This window comes from Camponotus vicinus, unplaced genomic scaffold (genome assembly GCF_025532165.1).
Source record: "Camponotus vicinus isolate PSW18456_S1 unplaced genomic scaffold, iyCamVici1.0 SCAF_12, whole genome shotgun sequence".
In the NCBI taxonomy this organism is placed as follows: Eukaryota; Metazoa; Arthropoda; class Insecta; order Hymenoptera; family Formicidae; genus Camponotus; species Camponotus vicinus.
The window spans coordinates 7,037,415-7,056,020 of record NW_028141948.1 but is presented as its reverse complement, the minus strand read 5'-3'; the positions used below and the strand labels follow the sequence as shown (position 1 = coordinate 7,056,020).

The following is an 18,606-nucleotide window of genomic DNA, read 5'->3' as shown; positions in this document are numbered from 1 at the left end:
ACTGATAACGTGGCTCGCGGATCGCACATAATATTGAATGTGCCTGAATATAATTACATGTGATTAAGCGCGGTACGATTCCCGGAAATATGATACCGTGAAACATAATGTGAGTGAATATTATACAATGCGGATGAGACATTAAAGAAAATTCGGAGTTTATAAGAGCTCACGAATCCGAGTGCGTTGGAGATGCTGCGGTGTCGGCTCCTGGCAAGAGGATGATTTTCGCGAGTGGTCGGACGAGCTCCGAGGATGCTGTGCGCACGGTGACCACGCGAGTCACGCCGTCGTCCCCGGGGTGCAGTCGTGTTATTCAGGCGAGCGGCCACCGTGTTGGAGGTGTCGACCGCAGTAGGCACAGGTCGCCGACGTTGGGGCCGGTCTGGTTCCGTTGCCACTTCGGTCTGCAGGCCAGCGTCTGTAGATACTCGCGCGACCACCGATCCCAAAAGTGGTCGCGCATTTTTTGGAGAAGTTGCCATCGTGACAGCGCGTTATCCCTCTCGGTGGCAAGCGACGGCTCCGGAACGGCTAATAGAGGAGCTCCGATGATGAAGTGACCGGGTGTTAGTGCCGTCAAGTCGTCCGGATCGTCGGTCTGCGGCTGAAGCGGGCGCGAATTGAGGCACGCCTCCCCATGTGTGAGGAGAGTCGTCATCTCCTCGAAGGTGAGCGTTGCCTCGCCGATGACCCTTCGAAGGTGGTGCTTCGTTGACTTGACGGCTGCCTCCCAAAGTCCGCCAAAGTGAGGAGCTGCGGGCGGGTTAAACCGCCACCTTATGCCGTCTGAAGCTGCTGCCTGTGCGATGCGACGGCCGTCGGCAGTTGAGGCGCGGAACATCTCTCGGAGTTCTCGGCTTGCTCCGATGAAGTTGGTCCCGCAGTCCGAGAATACCTCGTGACAGAGACCTCGCCTGGACACGAAGCGACGGAAGGCAGCTAGGAACGCCTCAGCCGTGTAGTCGGAGACGACCTCGAGGTGAACAGCCTTGGAACTAAGACAGACAAATACAAAGATGAAACCTTTGTTTGCTCGATGGCCGCGCCCCTTGCTGGTCCGGATGAGGATCGGACCGGCGTAGTCGACTCCAGTATGCAAAAATGGACGCGCCGGAGTCACTCGCTCCTGAGGGAGGTTGCCCATCAGTGGCTGCGGTGCGGTGGCTCGCCATCGGGTGCACGTGACGCACCGATGGATGGATTTCTTGACGATGGCTCGACCTCGCGGGATCCAAAACCGTTGGCGCAGTAGCCCGAGGGTGAGCTGCACTCCGTGTAGAGTTCTACGATGGCAGGAGTCCACCAGGAGCCCAGCCATCCAGGAGTCCGGCGGAATGATGATTGGGTGCCGTTCATCGTGAGACAGGATGGCGTGTTTGAGACGGCCTTCGACTCGCATTGTGTCGCTGTCGTCAAGATAAGGGCTCAGCTTGGTGAGCGGACTCCGTGGTGGCAAAGCACGTCCTCTGCTCAGTGATGAGACCTCGGTTGTGTAGTGCAGTGCCTGCGAAGTTCGAGTCCATCGTAAAAGTGCGTCTTCGATTTCGTGTGGCTCTAGAGTTTGTGCGGCGTCTGTGACGTTGTGCGTTTTCCGTGTGATTTCGCGTCGCCAATGAAGACACCAGGCCGTCACCCTGAGTAGCCGGTGCAAAGATGAAAAACGGAGAATGAGTTCTGGCTCGGTGATGGCCTTGACGACGGTATTGAGCGAGCCGGCGGCTCGTTGCTCCGGCACTTCCAAATTTGGCAAGACGCAGTCGTCGCTTGGCCAAAGTGCCTTGTCACTCCGCAGCCAGGATGGTCCGGTCCACTAGAGCGGATGGCCGATCAAGTCACCCGGTTGGATTCCTCGGGAGGCGCATTCGGCCGGATTGTCCTTTCCCGGCACATGCCGCCATCGAGCGTCGGGCAGTTGGACCTGGATCTGTGACACCCTGTTGGCCACGTAGGTCTTCCAGCGGGAGGCATGTCCCTGGATCCAGCTCAGCGCTACCCTGGAGTCAGACCACAGGAAGACTGGCGCTGTGGGCAAACCTAGGAGAGTGCGCGTGTGAACAGTGAGATTCGTCAGGAGGGTGGCCGCGCACAACTCGAGTCGAGGCAAAGACACCGGCTTCACAGGGGCGACCTTGCCTTTGGCAGCCAGCAGATGAACTGCGGTGTTACATTCGGTGGCGGAGCGGAGGTACACCACCGCGGCGTATCCTCGCTCCGAGGCGTCGGCGAACCCATGGAGTTCGGTTTGTGTGTGTGGTCCGTCGCTGCCTAACCAGCGAGATACCCTGATTTCGTTCAGGCGCGGAAGATCAGAGAGGAGGTTCCTCCAGGACAGGGCGTCTGCCGACGGAAGAGGAGCGTCCCAGTCCAGCTTCTTCAACCAGGTGGACTGGATTAAAATTTTGGCTCGCATTGTGACTGGAATGAGCCACCCTAGAGGATCAAACAGTCGTGCGGTTTCGGACAGAACGCGTCTTTTTGTGAACTCTGTGAAGTGACGTGCTTGTACCGAGAAAGTGAAGTGATCACTGGCCGGGTGCCAGTGAAGGCCCAGTGTCGCGTGGCTTTCGTGGGACCACGAGTGCAGTGAGCTGGTGATCCAATGTTCTGGTGAGACTCCAGACAGGATATCGAGGTTGTTGGCCCCCCACTTCCTGAGCGGAAACCCGCCCGCCGTGCAAAGACCGCGTAGCTCCCGCTGCAACGTGGTGGCCTCCGAGATGGTGCTTGCTCCGGTGATGACGTCGTCCACGTAAGTATCGCGGCGTAGTGCAATCGCTCCACGCGGAAATTGCGAACCCTCATCGTCAGCGAGCTGGTGTAGGGTCCGTATGGAGAGAAATGGCGCGCACGCCAAGCCATACGTGACCGTTCGTAAGCGGTACTCGCGGACGTTGTCGGTAACTCGGTGCCGCCAGAGTATCCGCTGGTGGTCGCGGTCCTCCTGATGGATGAGGATTTGGCGGTACATCTTTTCGATGTCCGTCACAAAGACATAGCGGTGCCAACGCCAACGAAGGAGCACGTCGGCGAGGACTGGCAGGAGGTTGGCGCCCGTTAACAAATTGACGTTTAGGGATGCGCCCGAGATCGAGAGCTGCGAGCCGTTGAAGACGACCCTGAGCTTCGTTGTTGTGCTCGTTTCCCGCAGCACTCCGTGATGCGGTAAGTAGCACTTAGCGGTGTCTTCTTGTTCGGATGAGGTGTTTACGATCTCCATATGTTGCAGGTCTTCATACTCCTGCATGAAGCCGCGGTAAAGATCGCTGAATCGAGCGTCCTTTGAGCAGCGGCGCTCCATGGCGTGGAGCAGACGCTCGGCTGGCTTGCGGGTCTCAGTGAGAGAGGGCGGTGCTCCAGTGAACGGCAGCCTAACAACGTACCGTCCGGTGTTGGTGCGTGTGTGCTCGCGGGTGAAGAGGTCTTCATACCTCTTCTCTTCGGCGGTGAGAGCGATGGGAGCGGCGGTCTCTCTTTCTTGCTCCCAAAACAGCTGCACCAGGTCGTTCAGCTGGTGATCGACCGAACATTGGTGGGTATTTTGGCTGCTCTGGGTCGTGGCCCTGTTACCTCCTGACAGGATCCAGCCGAGGGAGGTTCGCTGCGCGATGGGCTCGTTCTTGCGCCCCTTGCGAAGACCATCTTGAAGGATGGCGGAGTACACGTCCGCGCCGAGCAGTAATTCGATGGGATCTCGGTCGAGGTACTGCGGATCCGCCAGAGAGAGACCGCGAATGTGTGGCCAGGTGATGGTACTGCGCGCGATGGGACCCTGGTAAGTCGAGAGGCGCGGAAGGACGTACGCCATGACTGGAAGCGTGGCTCCCGTTACTCCAGAGACGAGGCTCAGGGGTAGCCTTCCGCCAGTTGCTCCGGATGCTCCCCCAATCCCGACGATGACCATCGAGGAGCGGATCCGCGGCAGACGCAAGCGTTGCGCCAAGGTCTCGGAGACCAACGAGACTTCCGATCCCTGGTCGATCAGCGCGCGAACGTCTTGAGGCTTCCCCAGGTGATCCGTGATAGTGACGCGTGCGGTGGCGAGGAGGATCGCCTTGCGGTCCGACGCGACTCGTGTGGCTGATAATGAGCTCGCTCCGTCGGATGATGCGTATGCGTCGTGGAGTAGTGTGTGGTGTCGTGACTTGCACGTGAAGCATGTTTTAACTGATTGACATTTGGCCAGAAAGTGATTGCCGAGACAATTAAAGCATAGCTTGTTAGCTTCCACGAAGTTTTTCCGGTCGCTCGCGGTTTTCGCTTTGAACTCCGTGCATTGCATGAGAGAGTGCTTTCCCTTACATGCGGCGCAAGTTGAGGAGTTGGACATGCGCTTCACGAAGTGCGATTTCGCGGACCGGGAAGTGCCTCCGTGTTTTGCAACGGAGTTCGGCTGCACGGCGTTTAGTGTTAGGATCTGCTTTGCAATGAAGTCCATCAGGACGTCATTGCTCGGTGGGTTTACGGAGTCGCGTATGGAGATTTCCCAATCTTTCCGGGTTTGTGAGTCGAATCGCTCGACGAGCAAGTGATTAAACAGGTCCATCCCGTGCGTGTCAATGGGCCTGTCGATGCTCTCTTGAGCATTGATGGCAGTTGTGGCGGCGTGATAGATGCGGCTTAGCTCGTCGGCGGTTGTGGCCTTCATCTTGGGCACGGCGGTGTAAGCGGCGAAGTTGGCGCGAATAAGTTCCCGCTTGTTCTCGTAATGAGCGCTGAGAATCGCCCACGCTCGCTCGTAATTGCCCCCGACGATTGGCAATGATCGGATTAATTGTTCCGCAGGACCCTGCAAGCTTGTACGGAGGTAATGGAGCTTTTCGATATCGGAAATGGCCTGATTGTTGCCTATTAGAGACAGGAAGATATCCCGAAACGATGGCCAGTCACCGTATGCGCCAGAGAACGTCTGGAGCTTTATCCGCGGCAGCGAGATCTTGAGCGAGTGCTCCTGGTGAGCCCTTGAGCTTGTTCGCGTACTCGACTAGCGTGCTCCGTTGTGTCACGTACGTAGATTCCGCAATGTCAATGAAATCTGCCTTAGCGTACTCACTCTCGAGATATTTGTCTTTTAGCGCCGTCCTAATGAGATCGTGATGCGCTTCGAACTTAGTCCACAGCGTCTCGAGGATGCGGAGGCGAGCTTGAATTGCTTCGGCGGTGATGCTCGAGACGCCCATCTTGCGCAGATTGTCCACGGAGCGAGACATTCGCCCGTGGATATCGTTCTGCGCCTTTAGCAACGCCTTCAAATCGGCACTCATTGTAACTGATTTTTGTCTTTATAGGAACTGCACTACACGACACTGCACGGCACTGTGGATGTCACCCACGAAACTGCGGATGAGGATGATAAAAATCCGGCTCGAAGGACCAGAAATGTTCGCGAGCGGGTCCGACAGTGCGATGATAGGAACGGAAGGTCTTTAAGCCAAAAAAGTGCGCCTCGTTCACACAAAAAACTGACGTTTATTGGAGTTAAGAATAAAAAACAATAGTGTTTAGTGCAGTGATTTCGATTAGCGAAACAGCGGTGTAACAAAGTGAGCGCGGTTTTCGCGAGCGGTATCGCGAGCGGTGTAGCGAAACAAGAGCGAGATAAATGCGTTTTCCAAAGTCGTAAGCGGTCGTATAATGCGGTTAATCAGCGGTTTAATACAGAGATTGCGAAAGTCCAAGAGAATAAGCAGTCGTTATAAGCGGTTTTACTATGCGGAGCGGTTTTAACAAAGCGGTTTGACGAAAAGTGCGAGACTTCGACTTGCTCGCGTGCGGTGCCCGTTATAAGGCGAGCGGAATTTTGGGCCCGTTGCGACGTGGCCCAATAATTTTAATTATTTAGCGGTGACCTCATGGCGCCGCGTATAATTGGCCGCCGATGAGGTCTGACGTTGGCTTTTTCGCGGTTGCCATGCGCGCAGTCTTTTTGGAACAGCTGATTGGCAATCAGTTGATCGTGACGTATAGGCGCGCATGCCCGTACGTCACGCTGATTTTGGTCGACGGTTGAGATTATTATTGTCAATGTTTATGACACGCGTTTCTTATGTCCCAAAAAAATTGAAGATAACTCGAACGATCGAGTTTTTCTGGCGATTAGAGGTCTCGAGAAGTTTCTCGACGCCCGTTGATTTTGAACTCTCGAGTCGTAAAACATTATTCGAAATATATATAATATATTTAAGAAATTTAATTCGGAATGAATTTTACGATTTTCTAACAAAGCGTAAATATATATGTATGATTGATATGTATACACTTAATATATTTGATTTTCGTTTTATTATTTCTTGTAGATACTATAGAAAAAGTTCGAAAAATTGCCGAAGATTCTCAGTATAGTAGCACAGATGAAGCAGAATTAGAAAAAGGATTTCGAAAACATATACCTGCAAAAAAATATTTGAATACATCTTCTAAAGATACATCTGACGACGAAAGTAATGAAGAAATTGCTACTTCGAATTGCGTAAAAAATAAAAAGACCACATTGCCATCTATTCCATAGTTTCCTGTGCAGTACTACAATAATTCTAAAAGTGAAAATATAAGAAAATCAATAAAATCGTCTTATTCAAATGATTTCGAAGCATCAAATAAAGACAAAGAATCAACGACTTCATTCATATTACGGTGTAATGAAAATAATAATGAAAGGGATATCTTTAGTATCTTGAAAAGACTGGAAGGTTAGTAATCAAAACTAAAAAATTAATTTTATTTGATAATTTCATACTATTGAGAAAGAATATAATTTTATGTAACACAGAAAAATTGGACAATTTAATGAAAATATCTGCTGTCATTCAACTTGATTTTAATGACATGCAACAACGAGTGGATCGCATTACACCTATTGTGAAAATTTGTGGTCCCACAGACAATATAAGAAAATTGCTACCATTGACATCAGTTGAAGAAATTAATAACTTCGAGACATTCTTAAATAAAGAGAAAAATCTCATTGAATATGTAAGTTAAAATAAAATATTTCATATTTTAATACTAAGATTATATAAATTATCATTACACATAAATCTCCGGTTTTTCATTAAAATATTGTTATGTCTTTATTATAGAAAACTTTTATTGCAAAAATTGGTGGACATTCAGCTCGTGAAAATATTAAGCGAGTATTGTCTTCAATATTTGATGATAGATTAGCGAAACAATGCTCTTTGAAAGGAAGGAAAAATAATTATGGCATCGAAAAATTGACCATACTAAAAGTCATTAGAGGTATGATGATTATTATCGGCTTAAAAGTAAAACACAAGTTGAAAAATTAAGTGATGATTCTAATTAATTTCAAATGTTTTTTTTTCACTATTATTCTCACAATAAACTTATTAGGACTTTGAACTACTACAATTTTAATTAAAGTAGTAATTTAGTGGATTGCATCAATCTAAAGATTTCGACATTCCGCTTAAAGATCTAGAAAATTCGAAATCGAAAAATTTTAATTTAGTGTGTTTTACTTGTAACCCGACGATATAAAAAAAATGTTCTCATATATAACATATTTATTTGCTAAATAAATTATGAAATTGAAAGTGATTAATGTTGACTTTTATTTTTTGTTATACAGGGCGATCCCGAAAAACGATCCGTCTATAAAATGACGTATTCCTGACACCATTCTAAGACAATTTTTCCTATATCAAAATTTGATTTGAAGCGTAGTTTTTGAATTATTAAAGGAAGTAGTTATCGTATGACGGGTCGAATACAAGAGGCAGGCAAGGGTGGCGCGATTCACCGTCAGACGCGGGTGCTTACGCAGGGCGCCTGCTGCGATCAGCTGGTCGCTATACACATACAGACACACATGCGAACACATACATTCTCTCTTTTTCTGTCTGTCTGTCTCTCTCTCTCTCATTCGCTCACTCACCTGTAATTTTTTTTTTTTTTTTACGAGAGAGGGGAAAATGCATTTTATGCATACCCACCGATCGATCCAGTGAGCTATGTGGGACTCGAGTACCAAGTCGAATTACCAACTCGGTACTCCCTACCCACTAAAAACCCCTCTCTTTTCACGAATTTCCTTTGACACACTGTCCCTCTGACTTCCCGAGATCTGTTTTCACATAACGTCAAAAAATAGTTATCATTACCTTGTTCGATGACTTTTGATGTATTGCTGTAATTGCTTGAAGGAGAAATGAATTTTCCGATAGATCGTACGTTCTCAAATTTAACGTAGATATCACGTTTCAAAAGACAAGAAATCCACACTAAATTATTAACTGAAAGTTTTTCTTCTTTCATGAACTGTATTCTTTTATAAACTTTAACGTAATCACATTTATTTACTCACTCGATGAGACGAGAAATTTACTAATGACTCTATCACTAATCACTATTAATCACTGTCGAATAATAACTGTTGGCGATTAAAAATCACTCGATGGAAGAAACACGCGCGAACACGTTACTATACGACGCGACGACGCGACAATGCGACGATAATTACTCGGCGACTGCAAGCAGTTTTTTGTCATGGTAGGTTGCGGTAGGTTAAGGTACTACTGGCGCTATCGAACGCGATCATGTGTTCGATTGAAGAATGCGGTAAACATAATAAACATTTAACATATTAATATTATTACTATCATGAATGTGTGTGATATCCATACATCGTATGATATCTATTTAAAAATTAATTAGATTAAATAAGTGTTTTTAAAATATTTGTTACTTTTACTATTATCATGTAAAATATTAATATTAAATATTTATTTAACTATTTTATCTATTTATTTATTTATTTATCTATTTCACCTATTTATTTTTAACTATTTATTATCAATGACCGATTTTCGATCATTGATAATAAATAGTTACAAATAAAAGGTGAAATAGATAAATAAATAAATAAATAGATAAAATAGTTAAATAAATATTTAATATTAATATTTTATATGATAATAGTAAAAGTAATAAATATTTTAAAAACACTTATTTAATCTAATTAATTTTTAAATAGATATCATACGATGTATGGATATCACACACATTCATGATAGTAATAATAATAATATTAATATGTTAAATGTTTATTATGTTTACCGCATTCTTCAATCGAACACATGATCGCGTTCGATAGCGCCAGTAGTATCTTAACCTACCGCAACCTACCATGACAAAAAACTGCTTGCAGTCGCCGAGTAATTATCGTCGCATTGTCGCGTCGTCGCGTCGTGTAGTAACGTGTCCGCGCGTGTTTCTTTCATCGAGTGATTTTTAATCGCCAACAGTTATTATTCGACAGTGATTAATAGTGATTAGTGATAGAGTCATTAGTAAATTTCTCGTCTCATCGAGTGAGTAAATAAATGTGATTACGTTAAAGTTTATAAAAGAATACAGTTCATGAAAGAAGAAAAACTTTCAGTTAATAATTTAGTGTGGATTTCTTGTCTTTTGAAACGTGATATCTACGTTAAATTTGAGAACGTACGATCTATCGGAAAATTCATTTCTCCTTCAAGCAATTACAGCAATACATCAAAAGTCATCGAACAAGGTAATGATAACTATTTTTTGACGTTATGTGAAAACAGATCTCGGGAAGTCAGAGGGACAGTGTGTCAAAGGAAATTCGTGAAAAGAGAGGGGTTTTTAGTGGGTAGGGAGTACCGAGTTGGTAATTCGACTTGGTACTCGAGTCCCACATAGCTCACTGGATCGATCGGTGGGTATGCATAAAATGCATTTTCCCCTCTCTCGTAAAAAAAAAAAAAAAATTACAGGTGAGTGAGCGAATGAGAGAGAGAGAGACAGACAGACAGAAAAAGAGAGAATGTATGTGTTCGCATGTGTGTCTGTATGTGTATAGCGACCAGCTGATCGCAGCAGGCGCCCTGCGTAAGCACTCGCGTCTGACGGTGAATCGCGCCACCCTTGCCTGCCTCTTGTATTCGACCCGTCATACGATAACTACTTCCTTTAATAATTCAAAAACTACGCTTCAAATCAAATTTTGGTAAAGGAAAAATTGTCTTAGAATGGTGTCAGGAATACGTCATTTTATAGACGGATCGTTTTTCGGGATCGCCCTGTATAATAGATTGTTATATAATAGATACTCTTTTGGACGCTCATTCTACATTAAGAGACGTCGAATTTTACGATACTTGTGCAGAATGGTTCAGATTTGCGAATCAACGCTATGGAAGAAGAGAAAAGAACAACACACGACACCATGCACAAGATATATTGGATCTATAATTCCTAAACTTTTAGTACGTAGTATTTTACTTTCGCATTCCTGCCTTCACATTACAAATTGATATTTTAAAATTAATTCAGGTCTCTTCTTTTTTATTATTACATTTTTCATTTGTGAATTATCATTTTTAATATTTAGTTTAGTTTCTTGTTTAGTTCCTCTATAGTTTAGTTCAGTTCATAAGATATTTTATAATTTTAAAGTGTACCAAAAAATGCCAAAAGAGATTAGATTATTATCAAAACGAAGAAAATGTCAATTAATTAGACAACAGTTACTTCAATTGAAAAATCTAAATAATGAAAATTTAAGTAAAAATGTTAATTTTAATGTATCCAACAATGCATTATGTTATGATAACAATATGTCGGTAAACGAAGGTCTTGCTATAGCAAATTCAGCTTCGCAATCGCAATATCAGGAAATCAATGATGATAATGTATCATTTAATGAAACATTCCTAAATCTAAATTATGAATATCAAAAATTTTTAACGGAAATAAAAAATAACAATAAATCTAGATATCTGTATGAAAATAATCAATTGCCTACAATCTCTATAGGTTCTAAAAAGCTAACTGATGATTTATGATCATGGATTTTAAAATATCGAATATCACATAATTCAGTCAATACATTATTAGCAATTTTACGTAATTGTAATGATGACCTTGAAATACAAGCTTTACCCAGAGATGTTAGAACATTGATGAATACACCAAGGGAAATTAAATATAAAATTCGATATGGAAATGGTGGAAGTTATGTACATTTTGGTATAGAGAACGGTTTAAAACGTTCAATTGAAAAATATTTTCAATCCTATCCAAATACAATCTCGATTCAATTTAATTGTGATGGTGCTTCAATATCTTTAAGTTCAACAAGTCAATTTTGGCCATTGCTTGTAGCAATTGATGCTGATTTTCATACAGAACCTATCTTAGTGAGACTTTTTTATAGTAATTCGAAACCTACGGATGCAAATACTTTTCTACTTTCATTTGTAGATGAAATGGAAAAAATTCAAAATAATGGTGTAATTATGAAGGGAAAAAAATTGATGTTGTTTTAAAGGCAATTATTTGCGATACTCCTGCGAGAGCATTTATTACTAAATATCATGGAGGATACTTTGGATGTAGTAAATGTGTTCAAGAGGGAGAATGACCATCTCATGTCATTTTTCCAGAAATTAATAATTGCCTTAGGACAGATGAATCGTTTAATAATATGCAGCAAGAAGAACATCACACAGGAGAATCAATTTTAAGGCGTTTGAAAATTGGCATGGTTTTTGATATTGCGATTGATTATATGCATTTAGTATGTTTGGGTGTAATGAAGCGATTATTACAAATTTGGTTGAAAGGTCCTAAAGATATTAGGCTACAGCAACACAAAATAGATTCTCTTTGTACTGACTTGTTAGCTATTAAAAGTTTAGTTCCATCGGAATTTGCTAGATTACCAAGAACGTTATATGTAATTGATCGTTGGAAAGCAACTGAATGCCGTCAGCTTCTCTTATATACAGGATCTGTTGTTTTAAAACCGATTTTATCAAAACGTAACTATATTCACTTTCTTGCACTTAGTATCGCAATAAGAATTTTATGCGATTCAAATTTATGTCTTGTCTTAAATGATTATGCAAATTCTTTGCTAAAATGGTTTATAATTCAATATAAAGAGTTATACGGAATTCGTTATATTTCATATAATGTACATAATCTCATACACCTTGCGAATGAAGTAAAAGTGATTAGGCTGTTTAGATTGTTTCAGCTGTTTTAAATTTGAAAACTATATTAAAAATATTAAAAATACAATACAAAATTCGCCTAAACCTTTAGAACAAGTTATAAATCCCATATATGAAGAAAATTCTCTTCCAGTTATTAAGGAACATAAAAAAATATATCCTAATGTAATTCGATCAACAAAATCATCTAAAATTTTAAAAGTTGAATATGATAAATTTGTATTGTCATCTAATAATAACGATAACTGTTGTCTTTTGCTTGACTCTACTATTTTAATAATAATCAAATTCTTTTTTGACAATAATATTTTATATGTCAGTGGCAATATTATAAAGAAACATAAATCGTTCTTTTATGAATCATGTGATTCAAAACAATTAAATATTTTTATAGTAGATCACACATGTACCGTCGAACATGCAGTAATTGAAGCATCACTTATTTACATGAAATGTTTTAAAATTCCGTATCAAAATCAAAAGTTTTCTATAATAATACCATTATTGCAATACAATCAATAATAAATTACTAATTTCAATAATTTTTCAATTATACAGGGTATATTAAAAGATATATTTATATACGGTATGCTATTACGTATTAGTATGTTAGCTGCAAAATAAATATTATTTAGACAAATTACCAAAAAAATAAATAAAGACTGTGCTGGTTGTGGACCCTTTTTTGTTTTAATAGAGTCCGCATTAATTGATTATACCGGTGAGTGCTGGGACTGTCACCCTTAGCAGAGTCCGCACTGGTGATGTTTTTATAAAACAAGCCGTATTGGGTCTGTCCTCTTTTGAAGATAGGGTTCACACTAGCTACGCCGATAAACGCTAGAATTATCTTCTTTTAAAAAATAAAGTCTACTAACTTTTTTAAGAGCTTTCTGCTTTACTTTTTGATATATCCTGTATTAATATGTATTACGTATATCATATTCTGATACATATGTTTGTTTATTTGTTCTGATAAATGTTTGTTTAGTTGTATTATAAAATAACAATTTACTCAATTTTTTCATTTCATCTACATTCACTTTGTAATCAAAATTTTTGTTCTCATAGTTATATTCAATTTTGTAACGTATAGTTTATTTATATTAGGTAATAGTAATATATTACTTACTTAATGTTATATTAATTATATTATATAGAAATTCTATTTTATATTATATAGATATATATTTTGTTTTTTATGTTATGAAAGTGAAGTACAAAGTAAAAGTGTGGAAATTATAGTAATAATAAACGATTGTAATAAAATGATTGTAATAAAACAATTTTATTATAAAATTTAATTTTGTATTATTATAATTAACTCCTGCACTATATTAACATTATGATATATTGTTATGTAATAATGATACTGTATTGCTATATTACAGTTAGTTTCAATTGTTGTTATAATTATGTCACATTCTTATGTTACATTTATATTACATCGTAACATTACATGTTACATCCATGAGTGTGAAATAACAATTAACATAAACGTTACCTGTAACGTTCCAGCAACATTACTTGTTAACTTTGAAAACGTAACATTAACATAAGAGTTACATAACTGTGTTTACTGGATGTTTACATTACCTAGTAGCAGAACTTTGAGACGTTTATTGCAAAAGGTGCCAATACACGCAGGCATAAATGATGTAATATTTTCACATCTCCTTTATCAACAATCATTAATGAAAGATGTTAACAAGTTATGCATTCTTATATGGGAAAAAATTTCATTACAATCTCACTTACAATATGATACGAGAAATGACAAAATAATTGGTTTTGAAGATTGGGGACATAAAAGAACACAAAGAATAGCTGATCATGCACTTGTATTCATGTTAAGAGGAATAAAAACTGGTTGGAAAATACCTTTATCATATAATTTTTATAAAAGTGCAACAAAAACTGCACAATTAATACGTTGTATAAAAGAAATAATTAATGAAGTAAGAAAGGCTGGGTTTATAATTGTTGCGACATTATGTGATCAAGGATCATCAAATGTGGCTGCACTTAAACAATTATTAAATGATACAAGAAGTAATTGTTTAAAATTTGGTGAGTAAAAATCTAATAAATTATAGAATATAATAACATAATAACATATATAATATGGATACAAAATTATATTTACAGATGAAATAATTACCTTGCATGGCCAAAAGATTATTGTTTTGTACTATTACGTCCAAGGGACTTCACGATTCTTTTCTTTCCCATAACTGGCGCACACGTGCATGACTTCCAAAAAATCGTTAATGTCAGTTAAATTGGAATAGGATTCTCAGTAAGTGCTCCAAAAACGACAGCCAGATATTAACGGGCTATAAAATCATAAAGAGTAGCATCCAGTCACAGTCAAGACGCCAGCCAGTCAGCCGAATTTGATATTTTCCGATCACTTGAAAACTCATAAAATCTAAGAAGTTATAGAAAGTAAAAGAAACTATTCATGAAAACGCGAGTGATCGGATGTCGCGACACAACACACGTACTCATCTTAATTTCAAGGGGGTAGTAAAAGTCATCCCTTGTCTTTAGCAGACGCATCCTGCAAGACGTAAATTACTACCACCTCCGATACTGAGAATCCTAGGTCTCCCCGTTTTGGAAGATGCTCTCCTATTCGCGAACAAATGTAATAAAATTCTGATTTGTTACATTTGTTCTAAATGCTCATAAGAGGGGACAGGGAAGAGACGATGGAAATCTAATGAGAGTTTCTATTCGTTAACTTCCCTGGCTCCTCACTCTAGGAGAGGGTAATCCAAAAACGATATATAAGCGCGAACTTCGAACAAATGACCACTTCTTAAGTATTCTTCATCCTTAAATCTTCATTAATCAGTTATTCATTTAATCGGCTATTCATTCAGTATCTCAGCATTTTTGCATTACTAAGTCACTATTCTCAAAAATCTCGGGGTTATTTGTATTAACAAAAACAGTCAGTAACCCCATCGAGTCTGTGCGCGTTTGCTAAATAACAGTGCAACTATCCTGTCATTCTCGACGCCAAGAGGCCCAACAACAACCACCAGCCAGCGCTAACCGCAATTGCGTTCTCTGAAACAAATAGTAAGTCTTTTCTTTTGTTTATAATCTCCCTCCACTTTCTTCTCTTTACTTATTATAATCGCTTCCCTAGTGGAACCCGTTTCGAGGAAATCCACTAGAGCCAAAGCAAAGCGACTCCGATACCGTCGCAATCGCTGAACCCGCAGACTACTGGCTCGGGCTGTGGCCGACCCTTCTTTTACATTAGATTTAAACGAAATAAATACGAATCTTCCTATCATCCGAATCTTCTTGGGTAACATCCAAGAAGATACGCGAGACTCCTCATATCTCCCCCCCTCAAACCTCTCCTCCCAATTACTCCCCGTATCTGTCTCCTGGAACCCTTGCTCCTAGTTACTCTCCCGTGTACGACACGGAACCCGACCACCCGCCCGAACTTCCGCCATTGTCGTCCTTTCCGTCTCCATCCCACGAAGCAGCTCCCGATTCTCATCTCTTCTGTTCTCCCGCTCTTCCTCCCCCTATTTTCTCCTGGATCAATTTTAGCGATCGAATCGTCGCAACAATTCTCTCCTTAACCTACCCTAAATACACAGATCCCATTCTACCAGGTTCTTTCACCTTGAGACCTGGCCCCATACACATTCCTAGCCTTAAGGCTTTTCTCCGCACCGCTCCTCCCGATATTTCCATCCCGTTTCACCCCCTTTACCGATAAGCCCATAGCCTTTCCCATAGAATACTTCCGGGAAAGGTATCCTCCTGATTTTGATTAGATCCTCTTCGTCTCGCATACACACACACTCACGTACACACACACGTACTCACTTAATATTGTTACAGAATCATGTACTAGACCGTATCGATTTATGATTAAAATTTTTATATAACCTTTCTTTATAATGTATAATAAATTCATTTAAATTTATTCTTTCGCGTTCAACTCAATTGATCCCTCACTTCTCCCACGCTCCTGAATCGCACTTGGTCCCGTCCCGGGTAAAAAGGATTAAATTCCTTTACCAAAAAGGGGACCGTCGAGCGGTCATTTGGACCAGAAATAGCGTAAGATCGACCCTTGCGGTCGTTGATCTATCTTTGGCTCTCCCGCAGGCTCGCTCGACCCGAGACATGTGCCCTTAAGGCACCTGTTCTCGGGATACAAGTGTCACGTCCTTCCTTCGGCCCATCCTTCCTCGGGCCTGGACGTAACAGTACGATCCTCCACACTTACTGAAAGGAATACGAAATAACTTCCTTGAGAAAGATATTGAGGTTAATATATGTGAAAAAGAATTAAATGTTAAAGCAATTGCATTGTGGGATATTATAGAAACTGCTTATAAATTGGATATTCATGGTCACTTAATCAACCGTCAATTAAAAAAATTAACTGATCAACATATTATAAAGAATAAAATAAAAAAAATAAAAGTTAAATTAGCAGCACAAGTTTTTAGTGTAACTTTATCAGCATTTATTGAATATAATAGTCAAATAGAAGGTAATTCGAAATTTTTAATAAAATTATAATAAATATAATTAATAGTTAAATTATCTTTCTTTAATCGTAAAAATTATTATTAAAAAGAAATTAATTAAATATCTTTATTTGAAGGTTATATCAATACGAAGATCGGACCTTTAAAAACACCAAAAGAAGAAGGATTTGCAACAGCAAAGATTTTAGATTTTTTAAATAAGTTATTTTGATTCCGTTAACGCACAGAATGTTAAATCAGATACCCCATTACGAAATGCTGTGACAAGACATAATGCACATCACTCTTTCTAGTATGATGCTATTAGACAATTACATAATATTCAATTTATTGATAAAAAACCGAAAAAACCAGTATCTACTCCATCTTTAAATAATTGGATAATAACTATTAAGGGATTTCAAAAATTATGGGCCACTATAGATAAAGCAGGAATAAAATACTTAAAGACACGTAATATTAATCAAGATCCATTAGAAAATTTTTTTGGGATGATTAGAAGTCATAACCGACGAAACATAAATCCTACTTGTTCTAATTTCGAATCATCTTTTAAAACATTATTAATAAATAATTTAACAGGAAAACATAATATAGGAAGTAATTGTGAAGAAGATACTAATAAAGAAGTTTTATTTTCATTGTAACATTTTGTAGAAAATAGTATTGATATATTAAATGTTTCAAATATAAATATAATTGAAGAAATAGAAGGAACAGAAACTGATAACATAACGACAAATAATGATAAATGGATTAGCAATGGTCTACAATATGAACATATTACAAACAAATTATTTTACATGCAACCTTTTAGTAATTGTGATAGATGCAAAGAACATATTTTATCTCAAAAAAATAAAATCTATTATACATACAGCTTATACTCTATGCAAGACTCAAATGCCATCATTATGTTTTCGTACTGGAATATATAAACATTTACATAACATTATTAAAAATGGAGTAGATTTTTCATTTTTTAAGTGTGAAGAACATAAGTTTAATTTTGAGAATACTTTTATAAAAGCAAATATAGACAATTTTTCTATTTTGCGATGATGCTCTTATATTAATAGAAAATTATTTGGAAAAGATACGAGCAATCCATGTAATATTATAGAAAAGCAAGCAGTTCATTATTTTAATACAAAATTAAAAAAATAAAACTAAATATAACTATAATAGCAATGTAAATTTGCAATTATATCTCTTAATAATAGTAAAAATTTAGTTATATAGATTTAAAGTTTTGTTATGCTTCCGTATTAAGCATTAATATTAATAACTGTAATAGTTTAGTTATGTGTACCCAGTAAGCAAAATGTTAGCAGGTTGGTAGCAGATTGACAGCAAATTCGATCAGATTTCCATATCAGAACCGTAGCCATTTGTGTCCGCATTAAGCTTTTGTTTTGGCGACAGAGTCTGTAAAACATAACCTGTCAACAGACTGTCGGCAGAATCTGTAAAACCTAACCTGACAACATATTGTCAGCAGAATCTGTAAAACATGACCTGACAACAGATTGTCGGCAGAACCCGAGCAGAATCTGTGCACGCAATCTGATGGCAAATTTACAGCAGAAACCGAGCAGGATCTGCGCGATGCAATTTGATCTTAGATTGCCAGCAGAAACCGAGCAGAATCTGCGCATGCAACCTGATGACAAATTGACAGTAGAAACTGCACAAGATTTGCGCTTACTTTTATTAATATTATATAAATGCAACAAAATTGATTATTACAAGTGCTAAATAAGAATATTATCGGTAAGTTAATTACAATTTTCTTCTAAAATGACATATATGTCATATGTTATATCGTAATATATGTTAATGTAATATATGTTATATCGTAGTTATATCTCATATAGCGAAGGACTAATTTAATTAAATTAAATTAATAATAAAGTAAATGATAAAAGTAAATGTAACTTGTAAAACTGGAGATGTAATTTATTTAGAATTAAATTTTTGCTTTATGCCTCAAATAGGCAGTACATGAATAATTTTCCATTTATCATATTGATTCCAATCAGTTTAATATTCTGAATCTCATCTGC

At 39.4% G+C, this 18,606-nt stretch overlaps 1 protein-coding gene across 1 annotated transcript; it reads right to left on the bottom strand.

Moving 5' to 3' along the window:
• Positions 1 to 316: 316 nt before the first annotated feature.
• LOC145962421 (uncharacterized) lies at positions 317 to 5,264 on the bottom strand. The gene is made up of 3 exons (XM_083083479.1): positions 4,891 to 5,264; positions 1,922 to 4,796; positions 317 to 1,813 (listed from the first exon to the last, which is right to left on the bottom strand). The coding sequence occupies exons 1-3, from the start codon at positions 5,262 to 5,264 to the stop codon at positions 317 to 319; spliced, it is 4,746 nt and encodes a 1,581-aa protein (XP_082939605.1).
• Between the last annotated feature and the right edge of the window lie 13,342 nt (positions 5,265 to 18,606).